The 21,178-nt window shown below is 45.1% G+C and overlaps 2 protein-coding genes across 8 annotated transcripts in view; both read left to right on the top strand.

The window, feature by feature from the left end:
- Positions 1 to 1,074: 1,074 nt before the first annotated feature.
- On the top strand, positions 1,075 to 8,811 carry GPRASP1 (G protein-coupled receptor associated sorting protein 1). Of its 6 annotated transcripts, XM_025371642.1 has the most exons (6): positions 1,110 to 1,304; positions 1,400 to 1,446; positions 1,891 to 1,981; positions 2,550 to 2,617; positions 2,941 to 3,018; positions 3,292 to 8,811. In XM_025371642.1, the coding sequence occupies exon 6, from the start codon at positions 3,626 to 3,628 to the stop codon at positions 7,811 to 7,813; it is 4,188 nt and encodes a 1,395-aa protein (XP_025227427.1). In that variant the 5' UTR covers positions 1,110 to 1,304; positions 1,400 to 1,446; positions 1,891 to 1,981; positions 2,550 to 2,617; positions 2,941 to 3,018; positions 3,292 to 3,625; the 3' UTR covers positions 7,814 to 8,811. The 6 variants fall into 6 exon arrangements, with proteins under 6 accessions (XP_025227424.1, XP_025227425.1, XP_025227426.1 ...); XM_025371639.1 differs by lacking the exon at positions 1,400 to 1,446 and having other exon boundaries at positions 1,075 to 1,304; XM_025371643.1 differs by lacking the exon at positions 1,400 to 1,446 and having other exon boundaries at positions 1,116 to 1,314; positions 3,292 to 8,175.
- A 923-nt stretch (positions 8,812 to 9,734) lies between these two features.
- BHLHB9 (basic helix-loop-helix family member b9) overlaps positions 9,735 to 21,178 on the top strand; it is an 89,070-nt gene continuing 77,626 nt past the window's right edge. Inside the window, exons 1-2 of one of the 2 annotated variants that reach the window (XM_025371658.1) lie at positions 9,735 to 9,860; positions 9,996 to 10,066. The gene's annotated coding sequence lies outside the window, so the exon portion shown is untranslated. Of the gene's footprint in view, positions 9,861 to 9,989; positions 10,067 to 21,178 lie in introns of those variants that run through there. The other variant, XM_025371660.1, reaches the window with a different exon arrangement.

The raw sequence follows: 21,178 nt of genomic DNA on the forward strand, positions 1-21,178 counted from the left end.
TTGGTGTTTAACCACATTGCTCTGTCTGTCCCATGCAGGAAGCAGGGAAAGGAGGGGCTCAAGAGTAGAGGACGGATGTGGGGGTGAAAGAAGAGGATTCAAAAGGAGCCAGGTTGCTTTGTCTCAGGGAGGGGGGTGCACAGTGAGATCCTCTCCTGAGAATGACTGCTTAAACAATAGGTAGTTGTGGAAGGTGGCTGAGATCCAAGCTGGTTCGAATACCAGCCACGTTTCCACAGTGCCAAGTATCATGGCAAGAGAAGACTTGACAGGGAACCGAAGAGGAGCCAGGACCATCCCTACCTGGTGCCATCAAAGAGAAAGGACTGTTATGACCTCCTGCGGGTCCTGACAGGGAAAGGCCCTCTTTCGGGGGCAACTGTGGAGACGGTGCAATGCCAACGTGAGCCACCATTTGAAATGAGAAAAAGCGGTGTGGCAGAAAGAAATGAGTCTGGTGCAGACCAGTGGTTGGTTTCCTAGGGTCAGAGGTCTAGGTCTACCTTCTTTTAGAAGAGAGGCAGTGGTGAGGCCTTGATGGGAGCCCCCTGCCCCGGAGTTCACTTAAGAGCAGGTGTACCTTCCTCCCCTGCGTGACTCCATGAAGCTGAGAAAGAAACGCACAGAACGACCACCCTAGAGCCCCGGGTCTGTCTGGCCTGAAATCGCCTCTCCCCTCCCACACTGCAGTACTGACACCCCCTCTCCCATTAGCGTCCAGGAAGGAGGGTGAGCAGACTAGGGAGAGGGAGAGGGCAAACACCCAGCAGTCCTTGTAAGAAGGCGGTTGGGGCGGGGGTGCAGACACACCAAGGAGCGGTTTGGTATCCATCCGCTGTTCCCTCCAGCGCAGCTCTTCCCGACCTCGCGATCCTGTCCCCTGCCCGGGCCCGCAGCCGCCCGCCCGTGCCATATATTATAGCAGCGCCAGAAATGTGGTGGTGGTCGCCACGTTAGGGTCCGCGGGGGCCTCCTGAGACACCCTGGTGCCAGTCCGCAGGGCCAGGCTGGGGCTCATCGTGGCCCCGCCCACCTCTGGGTTGGAACTAAGGTGGTTCTGTGAGGGGGCGTCGAGCACTTTCGCGCCGTATCCTTCCGCCCCCCTTCCCGACACCCTTGCGGCGAGTGGTTCCTGCCGCATCCTGCGCAGCCCCTGCCCAGTTTGGTGCAGAGGCGTGGGGGGCGGGACTCGTTTTTGCCATTCGGATCCCTGGGAAAGCGGTGGGAATCCAGCTGAGGAGCCGCCAGAGGAGAGCTGAAGAGAGGAGGGGGAGGCCGACGTCCTGGGCTCTGGGCCTCTGAAGGCAAGTTGGGGTGCGTGAGGTGGGGGGCCGTGGTGTGGGGGTGGTCCGCCAGGGTGGATCGGCTGGCAACCTGCCCCCGCCCCCGACCCTGACAGCCTGGCGAGGAGGAGACGATCCGGTCGGAGCCGGGCGCCGGAGAGAGGTGCGCAGTGCCCGAGATGCCTGCTATGGGGAGGCCCTGACTGGTGCGGGCCAGGCCGGGCCAAGGGCTGAGGGGCTGCCTCCAGAGGAGCTGTCAGATCGTCTGGAGGAGAACCGCGCTGACCGCTTCCCGGCCAGCTTTGCAGGCGCCCGCGCGCCGCCCTCGACGGTTTCTATACCTAGAGAGGGCTGTGGGGGAGGCTCCTTCGGGAGAAATGGCCAAACGGGAGCCGTTGTGGGGGACGCCCGGGGAGGCAATTGTGGGGGCGCCTGGGGAGGCCCTCGTGGCCGGCGTCCCAGCTCTGTGCCCAGCCTACGGGAGGTGGGCCGCGTTCGCTGCTCCAGGCCCTGATTCGGGAAAGGGGCCTGTGGGGCCGCGTATCCTGGGTGCTGTCCCTTCCCACAGGCTCCAGGTTGAGGTCAAAGTCTTCTGTCTGCGCGGTAGGTCTGGCGTATTCTGACAGGACACAGTGAGCATCTGTAGAGGAGAGGCTTGAGATAAAGGAGGAGCACGAGTATTGCCTGGATTTCTGGAGGTGTGTGGGGATGTGGGGTGGGCGCCAAACACTGGAGAACCGAATCGGGGTCGGGGACTGCGACCAGAGCAGGTCAGGCATCCAGGAGCACCTCCTAATCTTCCCCTCTCTGATGGTGTTCCAGGCGCTTCCCGCACCTTTCATTCCTGCCTGCCTCCCCCACAGTCCTAAACTGGGGACTTGAAGGGTGAGCTTTGGAGGTAGGGATGATGAGGGAGACATACTGACAAGTACCAATTCACAACCTATTTTCTAGAATATGCGGCGCCCTTCCCCCATTTTATGCTGCGCAGAGCAAGGGGATGTGGCGCACCTAGTGGTGAATCCTCAGAATTGGAGAAGGAAGTAATGAGAAGAGTATGACGTCAGGAGAAGGAGTTGTTATCTCTAGAACCTTGAAGCAGGGCCTAAACAAAATGAGAATATTCCACCAGCAAAACCCCGAATGTTGAAAGACAGATATCAATAATATGGGGATTCTTATCCTTGGCGTTGGTTTCTCTACCAAGGGCTCTACTGCCACCCCTCATTTCCTGACTGTCTTCCTTTTTCATCTGTTTGTCCATAGGCCTGCTTTAAGGCTGGCCAGTTCTGCAAGAAAGGCAAGGAGGAGGAGACTGGCTCACAGCTCTGGAGGTTGGTGAGAAGGGGGAGGGGTCAGTTCAGGGGACAGTTGGAGAAAGAGAGCATGGCAGGTGGCTTTGAGCCCAGTGGGTGCAGACTCACTTCTATTCTGCTGGATTTGCACAGTGTCAGCATCCTTTTTATTTCTTGCAGGAGACACGAGATAGGTGTAGGTTGGGTTGTGACTCAGAAAAGACCTGAGAGCAGGGACCAGGACTCAGGAAACAATAGATACATTGAACCCTTGAATGGGAAGAGAGATATTTGTCACAGGGGCCAGAGTGCCTGCCTATCTACCATTCTCCATTCTCTCCTGTATGTTTACTTGTCTGTAGGACCCCCTTCTGTCAGCTGTGGGGCTTGACACCACTTGAACAAGAAAAGGAGGGGGAAACTGCACCACATCAGTGAAGGTTGGTATGAGAGCGGGTATACTTTTGGGGGGGCGGTGGTGGAGACCAGCATGGGTCCAGGAGTGATTAGGGTCCAATCTGGGGGCTTCTCAGCCCCTCCCATTGCCAACACACTTTCCCACCATTGTTGGACCTGTTTTGTAGCAGGCAGCTGGTCCAGAGAGACTTTCTCAAAGCCCAGCTGTCCCACCTAGCATTCAACATCAGTCTCACTGCACATGGGGTGACACAATTGGAAGAGACTCAAAGCCCCATTTCATTCTTTCTCCCTAGATCCACCTCCAGTGGCTGCTCTGCTGGTGGTGCAGTTGCTGCTGACAACCACCCTCAACGGGTCTGCACCCATCCAGGAAATATCTGTCTTCCTCAAGCTTGGTTGTGCCTGTTCTACACACTATCTGTATTATTGAATTATTGACTGAGACTGTGTTTGGGAAGGAGGCTGAGTGACTACTGGACTGGATATTGACTGTAACTCTTGGTTCCAAGCTTATATCCTAAATCACCTAAAGATCAGAGTGTGAAGAAACAAACCTGTGACAGATCTGTGGTTGAAGTTTAGACTGGGGGAGGAGTATATTACTGGACTTTCTTTGTAACTTGTACCATGACTGGGGCAGAGATTGAGTCTGGTGCCCAGGTCAAGCCTGAAAAGAAGCCTGGGGAAGAGGTTGTAGGTGGGGCTGAGATAGAGAATGATGTCCCTCTGGTGGTCAGACCCAAGGTTAGGACCCAGGCCCAGATAATGCCTGGGGCAAGGCCCAAGGATAAGTCCAAGGTTATACCTGGAGCAAGCACCAAAGTTGAGACAAGTGCAGTGGGTGGGGCACGTCCTAAGAGTAAGGCCAAGGCAATACCTGTTTCACGATTTAAGGAAGAAGCCCAGATGTGGGCTCAGCCCAGGTTTGGTCCTGAAAGATTGTCTAAGACAGAGAGAAACTCCCAGACCAATATCATAGCCTCTCCACTTGTCAGTACTGATTCTGTGTTGGTTGCTAAAACAAAGTACCTGTCTGAGGATAGAGAACTGGTTAATACAGACACTGAGAGCTTTCCTGAAAGGAAGGCCCATTACCAAGCAGGATTCCAACCTTTCTTTAGGTCAAAGGAGGAGACCAATATGGGGTCCTGGTGCTGTCCTAGGCCTACCTCCAAACAAGAAGTCTCTCCTAATTCTGATTTCAAATGGGTAGACAAATCTTCTGTGAGTTCCTTGTTCTGGAGTGGAGATGAGGTCACTGCAAAATTTCATCCTGGGAATAGGGTAAAAGACAGTGCCAGATCCAGGCACATGGCCAATCAAGAGGCTAATACCATGTCTAGGTCCCAAACTAACCAGGAGCTCTATATTTCATCTAGTTCTGGTTCTGAGGATGAGTCTGTAAAGACACCCTGGTTCTGGGCCAGAGATAAAACCAACACCTGGTCTGGGCCCAGGGAAGATCCCAATAGCAGGTCCAGGTTTAGGGCTAAGAAAGAAGTCTATGTTGAATCCAGTTCTGGGTCTGAGCATGAAGACCATTTGGAATCTTGGTTTGGGGCTGGAGAGGAGGCCAAATTCAGGTGCAAAATGAGAGCCAGGAAGGAGACCAATAACAGGGCCAGGCATAGGGCCAAACGAGAAGCTTGCATTGATTTCATGCCTGGGTCTATAGATGTAATTAAAAGAGAGTCCTGTTTCTGGCCTGAAGAAAATGCTAATACCTTTTCAAGGCCCATGATCAAGAAAGAGGCTAGGGCCAGAGCAATGGCAAAGGAAGAGGCTAAAACGAAGGCCCGAGCCAGGGCCAAGCAAGAAGCCAGGTCAGAGGAGGAAGCCCTCATTGGGACCTGGTTCTGGGCTACAGATGAGTCCAGCATGGCAGATGAAGCCAGCATCGAGTCCAGTCTACAAGTGGAGGATGAGTCCATAATTGGGAGTTGGTTCTGGACTGAAGAAGAGGCCAGTATGGGGACTGGGGCTAGCAGTAAATCCAGACCGAGGACTGATGGAGAGCCTATTGGTGATTCCTTATTTGGGACTGGGGAAAAGACCAGTATGAAAACTGGGGCTGAGGCCACCTCTGAATGTATACTAGCAGCTGATGATGAACAGGTCATTATTGGTTCCTGGTTCTGGGCTGGTGAAGAGGTCAACCAAGAGGCTGAGGAAGAGACCATTTTTGGGTCTTGGTTCTGGGTCACTGATGCAGCCAGTGTGGAATCTGGTTTTGGGGTCAGCTGTGAGTCCAGGTCAAGGTCTGAGGAAGAAGAGGTCATTGGTCCCTGGTTTTGGTCTGGAGAACAAGTTGATATAGAGGCTGGGATTGGAGAAGAGGCCAGGCCAGGAGCTGAAGAAGAGACAATATTCGGGTCCTGGTTTTGGGCTGAAAACCACACCTATATGGATTGTAGGGCTGAAGCTAGCTGTGGCACCATGCAAGGGGCTGAGGAGGAGGGGCCCATTATTGGGTCCTGGTTTTGGACCAGAGTAGAAGCTTGTGTGGAGGCTGATGTCAACAGCAAGTCTAGCCTGGAAGACAAGGAAGAGGCCATGATACCATGTTTTGGGGCCAAAGAAAAGGTCAGTATGAAGCATGGGACTGATGTCAGATGCAGATTTATGGCAGGGGCTGAGGAGACCAATAATAGGTCTTGCTTCTGGGCAGAAAAAGAACCCTGTATGTATCCTACCTGTGGAGGAATTTGGAAGACTAGACCAGAGGAGGAAGAGGACATTGTCAATTCATGGTTCTGGTCCAGAAAATACACAAAGCCAGAGGCCATTATAGGGTCCTGGTTATGGGCTACAGAAGAGAGTAATATAGATGGAACTGGAGAAGAGGCCAAGTTATTGACTGAAGAGGAGACCATGATCAATTCCTGGTTCTGGAAAGATGAAGCCATTTCAGAGGCTACTGACAGAGAAGAGTCCAGGCCAGAAGCTGAGGAGGGGGACATTATTGGTTCTTGGTTCTGGGCTGGAGAAGAGGACAGACTAGAGCCAGCTGCTGAGGTTAGAGAAGAGGACAGGCTAGTAGCTGAGAAAGAAGGTATTGTTGGTTCCTGGTTTGGGGCCAGAGAAGAGACCATTAGAAGAGAGGCTGGGTCTTGCAGCAAATCCAGTCCTAAAGCTGAAGAGGAAGAAGTCATTATTGGGTCCTGGTTCTGGGAAGAAGAGGCCAGTCTGGAGGCAGTGGCAGGAGTCAGCTTTGAGTCAAAGCCAGGGACTGAGAAGGAAGAAATCACTGTTGGGTCCTGGTTCTGGCCTGAAGAAGAAACCAGTATAGAGGCTGGATCTCAGGCAGTAGAGGAGATGGAGTCAGAGACTGAAGAGGAAACCATTTTTGGGTCCTGGTTCTGGGCTGGAAAAGAAGTCAGTGAAGAAGCAGGACCATGCTGTGTATCCAAGTCAGAGGATGATGAAGAGATGATTATTGAGTCCTGGTTCTGGTCTGGAGACAAAGCCACTAAGGAAACTGGAACTGTGGCCACCTGTGAATCTAAGCCAGAAAATGAGGAAGGGGCCATTGTTGGGTCTTGGTTTGAGGCTGAAGATGAGGTAGATAACAGGACTGACAATGGAAGCAACTGTGAGTCCAGGACATTAGCTGATGAAGATGAGGCCATAGTGGGGTCCTGGTTCTGGGCAGGAGATGAGGCCCATTTTGGATCAAATCCTAGCCCCGTGTTCAGGGCCATTTGCAGGTCTACGTGTTCGGTTGAACAGGAGCCTGATCCTTCACGCAGGCCTCAGAGTTGGGAGGAGGTTACTGTTCAGTTCAAGCCTGGTCCATGGGGTAGGGTCGGCTTCCCATCTATAAGTCCCTTTAGATTTCCAAAAGAGGCAGCATCTTTATTCTGTGAAATGTTTGGGGGCAAACCCAGGAACGTGGTACTTAGCCCAGAAGGGGAAGATCAGGAATCTTTGCTTCAGCCTGATCAGCCTGATCCTGAGTTCCCATTTCAGTATGATCCTTCCTACCGGTCAGTCCAGGAAATTCGAGAGCATCTTAGGGCCAAAGAGAGTGCAGAGCCTGAGAGTTGGTCCTGTAGCTGCATACAATGTGAGCTGAAAATTGGTTCTGAAGAGTTTGAAGAACTTCTTTTATTAATGGAAAAAATTCGGGATCCTTTTATTCATGAAATATCTAAAATTGCAATGGGTATGAGAAGTGCTTCTCAATTTACCCGAGATTTCATTCGAGATTCAGGTGTTGTCTCACTTATTGAAACCTTGCTTAATTATCCATCCTCCCGAGTTAGAACAAGGTTTTTGGAAAATATGATTCGCATGGCCCCACCTTATCCGAATCTAAACATGATTCAGACATACATATGTAAAGTGTGTGAGGAAACCCTTGCTTATAGCTTGGATTCCCCAGAACAGCTGTCTGGAATAAGGATGATTAGACATCTTACTATTACTACTGACTATCACACACTGGTTGCCAATTATATGTCTGGGTTTCTCTCCTTATTAGCTACAGGCAATACCAAAACAAGGTTTCATATTTTGAAAATGCTACTGAATTTGTCTGAAAATCTTTTAATGACAAAAGAACTACTCAGTGCTGAAGCAGTGTCAGAATTTATGGGTCTTTTTAACAGGGAAGAGACAAATGACAATATTCAAATTGTTCTTGCAATATTTGAGAATATTGGTAACAATATCAAAAAAGAAACAGTGTTCACTGATGATGATTTCAATCTTGAGCCGCTTATTTCTGCATTCCACAAAGTTGAGAAATTTGCTAAGGAACTGCAAGGCAAAACAGACAATCAAAATGACCCTGAAGGGGACCAAGAAAATTAGTAATGTTTAATTACTGACCTCAGATTGTCCTTATGTTCCTGAGTTATGATCTTTGAGTAATGCTTTGGCTTTAACAGTTGGTTCTGTGTTGCAACATATATCTTTAGTGCTGACACTAACTTTGTCCAACTCTGTCTGTAAGCTGGAGCATTTTTCTGATGCCAACTGAATATTAGAGCTGAAAACACATTTTGTTGATATTTGTCTTGTCCAGATTGTGATATTCGGTATTTGAGCTTATAGTGAACTGAGCCATCATAAATAAGCCACCCTTCTGATTGTCGTTCTACTGTATGTGTGTGTGTGTGTATGTATATATATATTTGAGTGTTGTTTGTGTTTCAATAAAGTTATATGTTAAAGTTGGCAGAAATCACCCTTCTTCTCGAACTTAAATACAGACCCAATGATAACACATGAATACACATAGAGATAATTAATATATGAATAATATGTTCCTTTCAAAAGTTTTTTCTCAGATTTCAACACAAAAATTACCAGGGACTGCTATGTAGGGCATACTTCAGAGAAAAAGTAGCTACTTCGGTTGGACTCTGAAGTTTGGGAAAGAGGTTGGTGGTGTAAAAAAAAAAAAAAGCATGGAGTTGGGAAAAATTTTCCTATGGGAGTGAGGTATCCTGTTTGCCTAGAGTGAGTGAGAGGAATATATTAAACAACGTAGAGGATGACATAAGTTTTAAAGAGCTGAGAATTTGCATTTTACAGCTCAGAGCACAGCTGCTGCTTCCATACTACCTAAAGGGCAAAATAGTAAGACAGGAGAGCATAGGGATTTGATTGAGTCAGGAAGACGATTTAATCATGATGGTACCATGGTAAGTGCTAAGGCAACATCATACAGCCAGTAAACATGATTATGTATAGGGTTTTAAATTAGCAAAAGCCCTGACACTTTTGATATTTCATATAATAGAGAACACTCGTGTCATACATGGAAAGTATGATCCCATTTGAAAAATAAATGTGAACTGACCAAACTCATGTGAAGTGAATATTATTTAATAATAGAATTCTACAATGATATAAAATGTATCAAAGGAATGAAGAGGTAAGAGAGACTACAATTTCAGAAGAACTGGCTTGTCAAATAAAAAATAAAAATTATTTAAAGGACCAAATTGTAAAATTACCAAAGTTCCTGAGTTCATCCCACATATATTTTTACATTTAAAAAGGTTGGAACATGTATCTTCAGACAGTAGCAAGAGACAGGAATAAAGTCGGTTTGGGAAGAGAGTCTAGGATAACAGGAAATATGCAAAGTTTTATTTTCTCAGGAAAAAAAAACCCCAAAAAACTAGATACAGTGACCTTTTTACATTTGGTTTGCCTCAGGATGCAAAGTGCTTTTTACCACCTGATCTCATTTCTCATTACTATTTCTGGTTCATTATAAATGATATAAATTAAATTTCAATATGATGTTAGTTTGCTAAGGTTTACAAAAGTAGGGCAAAGTGGCAGTTTTGCCTCCCTTCACAAATCAAAAGTTTTAACAGGGATCATCCTGGTGGTGCAAATTGGAGTTTGAATGTTTGCTTTGCTTACTTAGCATTTTTCAAGACAGATCTTGCGTGTGTTTTAGTATGTCGCTCGAGTCGTATACAAAATATTACAAATCACTTCATCTCCCAAATCTTCATCGAATGTTCCTCGCTAGTCCTCCAGAGCAAAGCCCGGCCTTCCTTCCAGCTGTCTGGGCCAGGAGCTTGAGGGTCTTCAAGCACCCCGGAGGCTGTCTTCTGACTGTCATCCAGGGCTGTGGCGAACTAGCTGACTACGCAGTCACGTGGAGGGGTGGGGCGGCGGGCGGCGGGCGGCGGGCGGGGCCGGGGAGGGGGGCGGGGCCGGGGGGCGGGGCCGGGGGGGGCGGGGCCGGGGAGGGGGCTGACGGTGGGTCATGTGACCAGGCTCTGGGTTGGGCTGGCCTAGAAGAGTGTTTTCTTACACCCAGAAAGTACAGGAAAGGCGGACGACACTTGTGCTCCGCAGAGCGGAAGGCTGGGGGGAACGGCGGGATGTTAAGGTAGGTAGGTGTCTCGCCATGCTTCATCGGCCTGAAAACTAATTTCTCAGGCGACCAGAATTACAGTATTTTTTGGCAGAGGAAACTATCCCTCGGCCAACCGCGAGCGTCTTAGACAGTCTGTCTTTTGTCCAGGAGCTCAAGAAGCAGAGACTCTACCTGCCCAAGGCGTTCGTGAAGAGAAGCAGCTGTTGCTATTGGAGGAGGTGGGTGCAAGGACGGCACATGCCATCCCTGAGAGGCGGTGACTGAGACTAGATGCGGGTGCAGGTAATGCCTCGGATCTGCCGGCTACCTCCTGCCTTTTGAACATCCCAGGGCTCCCAGCCCAGCGCCCGGTGTTTCTATGTGCGGGTGGGGGAGGTGGGCATACGGATGGAGTTGGCTTCAGGGGAGCCCAGAGAGGGGAAATGGTGAAGTGACAATTCGTGAACACCTGTGGCACTGGATCAGGAAAGGTAAGGGTGGGGATGGGAACCATCGGCTTTGCTACTGCCGTCTTCCTCCCACCAAGTAGGCACTCTGCTCTCTGTCTGTCTGTCTGTCTGTCTGTCTGCTTACTGGCAGTATTCAGGCAGTGGGGATGGCTAATACCAGCTTAAAACTGGCAGAGGGTGGAGGAGGGCAGGAGAAGGGAACACATACATCTGCCTTTTACTGCAAGGCTCCAGCTGACTGGGGATGCAAGAGAGGAATGAACCTCAATCCTGGCAGTTCTAGGAAAAGGAGGAGAAGACATAGACTCGAGGAGAGGAAACCTAGATGCTGTGGGCCCTTCACCTAGGATTTCTCATTAGGATACTCCAAGCTTCTCGACCCCCAACGGGATTCCTGGATCTCAGCCCCATGCAGCAGAATCTCATTCCCATTGAGGGACACAAAGTGGGTTGCTGCTCCATGTGACACTCTCTCTCCCTGCTGTCTTGGGCCTCAGAGGAGGGTCTTTCTGGGGAGCACCTACAGAAACTGCTTCATGGATAGTCTCCTAAGTTCCCCTCTGCATACCCTTTGCCCTCTTGTGTTGTGATCTCTGCTCATTCCTTAGGATGTGTTTCTTTGGTCCCATCACAGGTAGCAACCCCATGGTAAGTCCTTGTCCTCTTTCACATTGAGTATCCTCCTTTCCCCCTGCCCCATGCATCCACTGGGTACCAAGTGAAAGAAAGTGGTTCCTCTACCCACAGTACTTCTGGCACAGAATGTGTGGATTTTTCACACCAAGCAATTCTCCTATTCTTTGAGGACACCAGTTAGGTATCCTACAGTTTAATTCAATTCTGACACTACCCAGAGTTAGTGCAGATTTCTCTGGTTAAGGGCTCATTCCCATAAGACTGCCCTCCCCCACTTCAGACAGCAATCACAAGTAATGGATCTCCACGTTACCCACACTTCTGTCTGACTTAGCTCCCAGTTGGGAGTTCCCACAACCCCCTCCTCAGGTTCAATAATTTGCTATTGGGGCCCACTGAACTCAGGGAAACACTACTTCCTATTATTGGTTCATTATAAAGAATATAAATTAAAAGTCAGATGAAGAGGTACATTATGGCAAGGTCCAGAAGGGTCCCAAATGCAGAAGCTGCCATCCATGTGGATTTGGTGTACACCACCTTCCCAGAATATGAATGAGTTCACCAACCTGGAAAATCTCAGACAGTTAGGGTTTTTATAGAGGTTTCATTACATAGATATGATTGATGAAATCACTGACCATTGGTGATTAGCTCAATCTTCAGCCCCTATCCTCTCCTTGGAGGTCAAGGGGTGAGGCTGAAAGTTACAACCCTCTAATCATGTCTTAGGTGGGGAGGGGGAACATGGACATCCGCCTTTTGCTCCAAGGCTCTAGGTGGCTGGGAATCCAAGGGAGGAATGAACCTCAATTTTCAGCTCTAGGGAAGAAAGGAGGAAACAGAGACTCAAGAGGAGGTAACCTAAATGCTTTGGGTTCTTCATGTAGGAATTTTTGTTGGGATACTCTATGTTTCTGAACCTCCAAGTCAACTTCTGGATCTCAACCTCAGGTAGCAGCATCCTCAACCCCCAGGTCAATTTCTGGATCTCAACCTCAGGCAGCAGCATCCTGAGGATCTGCCCTGGATATGAGGTCCTGAAAGGAGCCAGTCTCAAACTGTGCTCTCAACAGTTCCCTTTCATCTAATGACAAGGGTTGCTGCTCCATCTGATGCCCTCTCCTCCTAAAGTCAGGGAAAGGGTCTTTCTGAGAACCACCTACAGAGACTGTCTTACAGATTCCCCTCTGTAGACCCTTTGCTCTCTTCCTTGTTTCAGTTTTATGGCCAATGCTTTAGACTTGGTAATTTGCACCTATTCTTGGTGACACCTCCTAGTTGGTGTTGAACCCTTTTGGTCATAGCTCAGATCTATGAGATAACCACATGCTACCAAAATCTTTTAGGACAATATATTAGAAAAAATAAATTATATTAGTCCTATTAACCTCTATATTTTTTGCATTTTACAGATTTGAAGCCAACTCATAAATGTCTTCCACATTATTTTTTACAGCTGCATTGTGCTTTATCGTGTCACTACCATAATTTATTTACTCACTTTCCTATGAGTGGACATTTGTTTCTAATATTAAGCTATTACAAATAATACTAGAAGGAATAACCTTGTGAAAATATACAGTATTTGTGTATGTTTGGATGTGTATCTTCACAGATTCCTAGGTCTGGTGCTGGTAGGTCAAATAGTAAGTGCATGTGTGTAGTTTCATTAGGTATTCTCAAATTTCCCTCCAAAGGGGTACTGTAAGTATTTACTGCCACCAGCAATATATGTGAGTAACTGGTTTACCGCAGCCATGTTAATCAGTTTCTTATTATTCTTTTGACATTTGTAGAGTATCTGATGACTTAACCTCTCTCATTCCTGATGTTACCAATTGTGTCTACTCCTCTCTCTTTTTAAACATTTTTCTGCCTAGAGGGTTATCAATTTTATTGACCATCTCAATGAACTAGCATTTAGTCTTATGATTTTCTTTATTGTTTCACTGTTTTCTATTTCCTTTGTTTCTCTCTTTATATTTATTATTTCTTTTGTTTACTTGGTGTTTAAGCCACTCTACTTTTTCTGGTCACTTAAAGTAGAAACTGAGGCCATTGATTTGAGACCTTTCTTCTCTTCTAATATAGGTATTTTAGTACTGTAAATTCCCCTCTAATACTACTTTAGCTATATCTCACAATTTTGATGTGTTGCGTTTTCATTTTTCTTCAGTTTGAAATTACTTACTGATTTCTCTTTGAGTTTGTTCTTTGATCCAAGAGTTAGTTATTTAGATGTATGCTGTGTAGTTCTCAAGTATTTGGGGATTTTCCAGTTATTGATTTCTAATTTAATTACATTGTAACCAGAGAATATACTTCATGTAACTTGAATCCTTTTAATTTATTGAGACTTCATTTATGGTCCAGAATATGGTCTATCTTGATAAATATTCTATGTGTACTTGAAGAGAATGTGTATTCTTCTGTTATTGTGTGAATTGTTCTATAAATGTCAGTAAGGCCCAGTTGGTTCAGAATTATTTTATTTTATTTTATTTTTTAAGTTCCAGGGTTCATGTGCAGGACGTGCAGGTTTGTTACATAGGTAAATGTGTGCCATGGTGGTTTGCTGCATCTATCAACCCATCACCTAGCTATTAAGCCTGGCATGCATTAACTCATTTTTCTAATGGTCTGCCTGCTTGCTGCCCTCCCCCAAAAGGCCCCAGTGTGTGTTGTTCCCCTCTCTGTGTCCATGTGTTCTCATTGTTCAGCTCCTACTTATAAGTGAGAACATGCAGTGTTGGGTTTTATCTCTCTGCATTAGTTTCCTGAGGATAATGGCTTCCTGCTTCATCCATGTCCCTGCAAAGGACATGATCTCATTCCTTTTTTATGGCTGCATAGTATTCCATGGTGTACGTGTACCAAATTTTCTTTACCCAGTCCATCACTGATGGGCATTTGGGTTGATTCCACATCTTTGCTATTGTGAATATTGCTGCAGTGAACATACATGTGCATGCATCTTTATAATAGAATGATTTATATTCCTTTGGGTATACACCTAATAATGGGATCGTTGGGTCAAATGGTATTTCTGATTCTAGGTCTTTGGGGAATCGCCACCCTATCTTCCACAATGCTTGAATGAATTTACATTCCCAACAACAGTGTAAAAGCATTCCTATTCTTCTGCAGTCTCACCAGGATCTGTTGTTTCTTGACTTGTTAATAATAGTCAATCTGACTGGTGTAAGATGGTATCTCATTGTGATTTTGATTTGCATTTCTCTAATGATCAGTGATGTTGAGCTTTTTTTTCATATGTTTTTTGGCCACATTTGTGTCTTCTTTTGAAAATTGTCTGTTCATTTCCTTTGCCCACTTTTTAATGGGGTTGTTTAGTTTTTTCTTGTAAATTTTAGTTTCTTATCGATTCTGGATATTAGACCTTTGTCAGATGGATGGACTGCAAAAATTTCCTCCCATTCTGTAGGTTGTCTGTTCATTCTGATGATAGTTTATTTTGCTGTGCAGAAGCTCTTTAGTTTTATTAGATCCCATTTGTCAACTTTTGCTTTTGTTGCAGTTGCTTTTGACATTTTTGTCATGAAATCTTTGCCCGTCCCTATGTCCTGAATGGTATTGCCCAGATTTTCTTCTTCTAGGGTTTTTATAGTTTTGGGTTTTACATTTAAGTATTTAATCCATTTTGAGTTAATTTTTGTATATGGTGTAAGGAAGGGGTCCATTTTCAATTTTTGGCATATGGCTAGCCAGTTCTGCCAGCACCATTTGTTAAATGGGGAATCCTTTCCCCATTGCTTGTTTTTGTCAGGTTTGTCAAAGATCAGATGGTTGTAGATGTGCAGTTTTATTTCTGAGTTCTGTATTCTGTTCTATTGGTCTATGTGCCTGTTTTTGTGCCAGTATCATGCTGTTTTGGTTACTGTAGCCTTATAGTATAGTTTGAAGTCAGGTAGCATGATGCCTCTGGCTTTGTTCTTTTTACTTAGGACTTTCCCAGCTATACAAGCTCTTTTTCAGTTCCATATGAATTTTAAAATTGTTTCTTCTAATTCTGTGAAGAATGTCAATGGTAGTTTAATGGGAATAGCAGTGAATCTATAAATTGCTTTGGGCAGTATGGCCATTTTCACAATATTGATTCTTCCTATCCTTGAGCATAGAATGTTTTTCCATCTACTGATTTCCTCTCTGATTTCCTTGAGCAGTAGTTTGTAGTTCTCCTCACTTCCCTTGTTAGCTGTATTCCTAAGTATTTTCTTCTCTTTGTGGCAATTGAAAATGGGAATTCATTCATGATTTGGCTCTCTGCTTGTTTGTTGTTGGTATATATGAATGCTTGTGATTTCTGCACATTGATTTTTTATCCTGAGACTTTCTGAAGGTGCTTATCAGCTTAAGAAGATTTTGGGCTGTATTGATGGGGTTTTCTAGGTATAGGACCATGTTATCTGCATACAAGGACAACTCGACTTCCTCTCTTCCTATTTGAATACGCTTTATTACTTTCTCTTGCCTGATTGCCCTGGCCAGAACTTCTAATACTATGTGGAATGGAAGTGGTGAGTGAGGGTATTCTTGTCTTGTTCTGGTTTTCAAGAGAAATGCTTCCAGCTTTTGTCCATTCAGTATGATATTGGCTGTGTGTTTGTCATAAATGGCTCTTATTATTTTGAGGTGTGTTCCTTCAATACCTAGTTTGTTGAGAGTTTTTAACATGAAGGAGTGTTGAATTTTATCGAAGGCCTTTTCTGCATCTATTGAGATAATCATGTGCTTTTTTTCCCTTTAGTTCTGTTTATGTGATGAATTACATTTATTGATTTGTGTATGGATTCGGTTTGCTAGTATTTTATTGAGGATTTTTGCATCTATGTTCATCAGGAATATTGGCCTAAAGTTTTCTTTTCTTGTTGCATCTCTGCCAGGTTTTGGTATCAGGATGATGCTGGCCTCATAACATGAATTAGGGAGGAGTCCCTCCTTTTCAATTGTTTGGAATAGTTTCGGAAGAAATAGTACCAGCTCCCCTTTGTACCTCTGGTAGAATTCAGCTATAAATCCATCTGGTCCTGAAATTTTTTTGGTTGGTAGGCTGTTTATTACTACCTCAATTTCAGAAATTGTTATTGGTCTGCTCAGGGATTCAACCTCTTGCTGGTTCAGTCTTGGGAGGGTATATATCTCCAGGAATTTATCCATTTCTTCTAGATTTTCTGGTTTATTTGCATAGAGGTGTTTATAGTATTCTCTGGTGGGTTTTTTTTGTTTTTTGTTTTTTGTTTGTATTTCTGTGGGGTCAGTGGTGGTATACCCCCTATCATTTCTGATTGTGTTTATTTGAATCTTTTCTCTTTTCTTTATTAGTCTAGCTAGTGGTCTATTTTATTGACTTTTAAATATATATATATATAAAACCAACTCCTGGATTCATTGAATTTTTTTTTTTTTTTTTGAGACAGAATCTCGCTCTGTTGCCCAGGCTGGAGTGCCCTGGTGAGCTCTCGGCTCACTGCAAGCTCCGCCTCCTGGGTTCATGCCATTCTCCTGCCTCAGCCTCCCAAGTAACTGGGACTACAGGTGCCCACCACCACGCCCGGCTAATTTTTTGTATTTTTTTAGTAGACACGGAGTTTCACCGAGTTAGCCAGGATGATCTCGATCTCCTGACCTCGTGATCCACCTGCCTCGGCCTCCCAAAGTGCTGGGATTACAGGTGTGAGCCACTGCGCCCAGATTCATTGAATTTTTGAAGGGATTTTCATGTCTCTATCTCCTTCAGTTTTGCTCTCATCTTGGTTATTTCCTGTCTTCTGCTAGCTCTGAGGTTTGTTGACTCTTGATTCTCTAGCCTTTTTGTTGTGATGTTAGGGTGTCGATTTGAAATCTTTCTAGCTTTTCGATGTGGGCGTTCAGTGTTATACATTTTCCTCTTAACACTGCTTTAGCTGCATCTCAGATTCTGGTACATTGTCCCTTTGTTCTCATTAGTTTCAAAGAACTTCTTGATTTCTGCCTTAATTTCATTATTTACCCAGGAGTCTTTCAGGAGCAGGTTGTTCAGTTTCCATGTAGTTGTGTGGTTTTGAGTGGGTTTCAATTCACTCAACTCTTAATCTTGAGTGCTCTGAGAGACTGTTATGATTTCAGTTGTTTTGCATTTGCTGAGAAGTGTACTTCCAATCATGTGATCAATTTTAGAGTAAGTGCCATGTGCTGCTGAAAAAAATGTATTTTCTGTTGTTTTTGGGTGGAGAGTTCTGTAGATACCTATCAGGTCCACTTGGTCCAGAACTAAGTCTAAGTCCTGAATATCTTTGTTAATTTTCTGTCTCAATGATCTGTCTTATACTGACAGCAGGGTATTAAAGTCTCCCTCTGTTATTTCGTGGGGGTCTAAGTCTCTTTGTGGGTCTTTAAGAACTTGTTTTATGAATCTGGGTGCTCCTGTATTGGGTTCATATATATTTAGGATAGCTAGCTCTTCTTGTTGAATTGAACCATTTACTATTATGTAATGCCCTTCTTTGTCATTGTTGACCTTTGTTGGTTTAAAGCCTATTTTGTCAGAAACTAGGGTTCCCACCCCTGCTTTTTACTGCTTTCCATTTGTTTGGTATAATTTCCTCCATCCCATTATTTCAAGCCTGTGTGTCTTTGCACATGAGATGTTTCTCTTGAATACAGCATACTGATGCATCTTCTCTTTTTATCCAGCTTGCCGTTCTGTGTCTTTTAATTGGGGCGTTTACCCCATTTACATTTAAGGGTAATATTGTTATGTATGAATTTGATCCTGTTATGATGCTGGTTGATTAATTTTGCAGACTTGTTACTGTAGTTGCTTCATAGTGTCGTTGGTACTTCAGTGTGTTTCTGTAGTGGCTGGTAATGGTTTTTCCTTTCCAAGTTTAGTGATTCCTTCAGGAGCTCTTTCAAGGCAGGCCTGGTGGTGACAAAATCCCTCAGCATTTGCTTGTCTGAAAAGGATTTTATTTTCCTTCGCTTATGTAGCTTAATTTGACTGGATATAAAATTCTGGGTTGGAAAATTTTTTTCTTTAAGAATGTTGACTATTGGCCCCCAATGTCTTCTGGCTTGTAGGTTTTCCACTGATATCTGCTGTTAGTCTGATGAGCTTCCCTTTGTAGGTAGCCTGGTCTTTCTCTCTGGCTGCCCTTAACATTTTTCCTTCATTTTGACCTTGGAGAATCTGATGACTATGTGTCTTGGGGTTGATCTTCTTGTGGAGTATCTTATTGGGGTTCTCTGGATTTTCTGAATTTGAATGTTGGCCTATCTTGCTAGTTTGGGGAAGTTCTCCTGAATGTTATCCTGAAGTGTGTTTTCCAACTTGATTCTATTCTCTCTGTCTCTTTCAGGTACTCCAATCAGTTATAGGTTTGGTCTTTTTACATAATCCCATAGTTCTCAGAGGTTTTGTTTGTTCCTTTTCCTACTGTTTTCTCTAATCTTGTCTGTCTGTCTCATTTCAGCAAGATAGTCTTCAAGCTCTGATATTCTTTCTTCCACTTGATCAGTTTGGCGTTTGATGCTTGTGTGTTGCTTGAAGTTCTCGTGCTGTGTTTCTCAACTTCATTAGGTCATTTATGTTTCTCTCTAAACTGATTATTCTAGTTAACAGCTCCTGTAATCTTTTATCATTGTTCTTAGCTTCTTTGAATTGGGTTAGAACATAATCCTTTAGCTCAATGAAGTTTGTTATTACCCACATTCTGAAGCCTACTTCTGTCAGTTCATCCATCTCAGCTTCAGCCCAGTTCTGTGCACTTGCTAGAGAGGTGTTGCAATCATTTGGAGGAGAAGAGGCATTCTACCTTTTGGAATTTTCAGCATTTTGCATTGGTTTTTCCTCATCTTCATGGATTTATCTACCTTTGCTCTTTGAAGCTGTTGACCTTTGTGTGGGGTTTTTGTGGGGTCTTTTTTTGTTGATGTTTTTGTTGTTGTTGCCTTCTGTTTGTTTGTTTTTCTTCCAGCAATCAGGTCCCTCTTCTGCAGGTCTACTGCAGTTTGCTGAGGGTCCACTCCAGACCTTGTTTGCCTGGGTATCACCAGTGGAGCATGCAGAACAGCAGAGATTGCTGCCTGCTCCTTCCTCTGGAAGTTTTGTCCCAGAGGGATACCGACCTGATGCCAGCCAGAACTCTCCTGTATGAGGTGTCTGGCTACCCCTGTTGGGAGGTCTCACCCAGTCAGGAGGCATGGGATCAGGGGGAAGCAGTCTGGCTGCCCCTTAGTGGAGCTGGCGTGCTGTGCTTGGGGAATCCCCCTTGTCCACATCACCTGGACTCTTCAGAGCCAGCAGGCAGGAAAGATTAAGTCTGCTGAACCTGAGACCATGGCCACCCCTCTCTGAAGGTGCTCTTTCCCAGGGAGATGAGAGTTCTGTCTGTAAGACCTTGGTTAGAGTTGCAGGAATTCCTGTAGGTAGGCCTTGCCGAATGAGGAGGGATGGATACAGGTGCCACTTAAAGAAGCAGTCTGGCCGAGATCTTCCATAGCTGCTGTGCTGTGTTGTGGGGAATATCACCCAGTCCAAACCACCCAGCTTCTCTAGCACTGGCAGTGGAAAACTGCCAACTAGAGCCACAGTAATGGTGGTTGCCCATCCCCCCGGAAACTCAGTCATCTTTCGCAGACTCCAGGCTGTTGTGCTGTCCAGCGGGGATTCCAAGCCAGTGGGTCTTAGCTTGTGGGATTCTGTGGTTGTGGGACCTACTGAGCAAGACTACTTGGCTCCCTGACTTCAGCCCCCTTTCCATGGGAGTGGATGGCTCTCCTGCCACCGTGGAGTTCTGGGAGCCACCAGAGTATGTAAAAACTCCTACAGTTCAGTGCCTGCCCCAACCGCTGCTGACTAGTGCAGCTGCCATAGGTCTGCCCAGTTTTGTGCTTGGGACCCAAGGCCCTGGTGGTGTAAGCACACAAAGGAATCTTCTGATCTACAGATTGCAAAAATCCGTGGGAAAAGTGTAGAACCCTGGGCAGGTAGCACAGTCCCTCACCACCTCCCTTGGCTGAGGGAGGGAGCTCCCAGGTGAACTGTCGCCCCACCGTGCATTTCTTTGTTCTCCATAGGTTATGCCATTCACCTAGTCAGTCCCAATGACCCAGAGAAAATCTGTGTACCTCAGTTGGAAATGCAGAAATCACCTGCCTTTTGTGTTTGTCTCAGTGGGAGCTGCCGACCAGAGCTGTTTATACTCGGCCATCTTGGGCCCTTCTCCAGTTAATAATTTTATGTCTTCTATTATACATCTTTACTTATGTTGTCTCTATTTTTTGTTATTGAAACAGTGTTGCTGAAATCTTTGACTGTAAGTATGCATATTCCTATTTACAATTGTGGATATGCCTATCTCATTGAAGTTCTATCACAATATTTTTGTTATTATCATTGTTTGTTAATATACTGCGGGGTTCACCTTGACAATTTTTCGTTATTGTTTATGATTGAAATTGCCTTATAATTTTATTTTTATTCTTTAGTTTTCTCATTATGGTTTTGTTATGTTGAACTCAATAAATCAGTTTAGATAGCTTTTGTTCCTTTTCTAGTCTCAGGAACTGTTTGTATAAGATAGAGATTGTCTGTACCTTAAAGACACCTTAAAACGTATCTCTGAAACATTTGTACCCAATGCCTTTTAGGGTGGCACATACATCATATATTCTTTACAGATTAAAATAAGCTCTTCACACTCATTATCTGCACTGCAGCTTATTCACACAGTTTGTTGTACCTGGAGAAGCTACCTTTCTTACTTTGTCCCTTCCCTCCAGTTATCCTCAGCCCCCTATAATGTCTGTCCATCAAAAGCCTGTCCATCCTTCAAATATTTTCTAGAAGGCCGTCCACCCCCTTCATGGTGACACTCCTGATCCCTCTCACCAACTCTGTGAACTTTTACCTTCTTTTGAGCCCACTTCCTAACCTAATGTGTTTATACCTTCACTCCAGTGGTTAACTTGTACTGTTTGATTGGATAGCCATTCAGATAATCTTCATATTCTGCCACTAACATTCCTCATCCTTCCTTCTCTGTGTATCTTTGTTTATCCCTGGCCCAGGTGTTGAATGCTGGTTCAGGTTAGTGGAAACACCTTGCTTCAGAATCAAGTAAATACTTCCTTTGAGATGGGACTGTACACTAGACAGTTTGTCTTAGAAAGAGATGGTAAGCTTAGAACATACGGTTTTTAATGTGTTTATGACCTTAGTGACATATATTTTTAATTTTT

Source organism: Theropithecus gelada, chromosome X, assembly GCF_003255815.1.
Source record: "Theropithecus gelada isolate Dixy chromosome X, Tgel_1.0, whole genome shotgun sequence".
Taxonomy (NCBI): domain Eukaryota; kingdom Metazoa; phylum Chordata; class Mammalia; order Primates; family Cercopithecidae; genus Theropithecus; species Theropithecus gelada.

Excerpts from the sequence above, each read along its gene's own strand:
- GPRASP1 (XM_025371639.1), top strand. The coding sequence starts at position 3,626 with ATGACTGGGGCAGAGATTGAGTCTGGTGCCCAGGTCAAGCCTGAAAAG.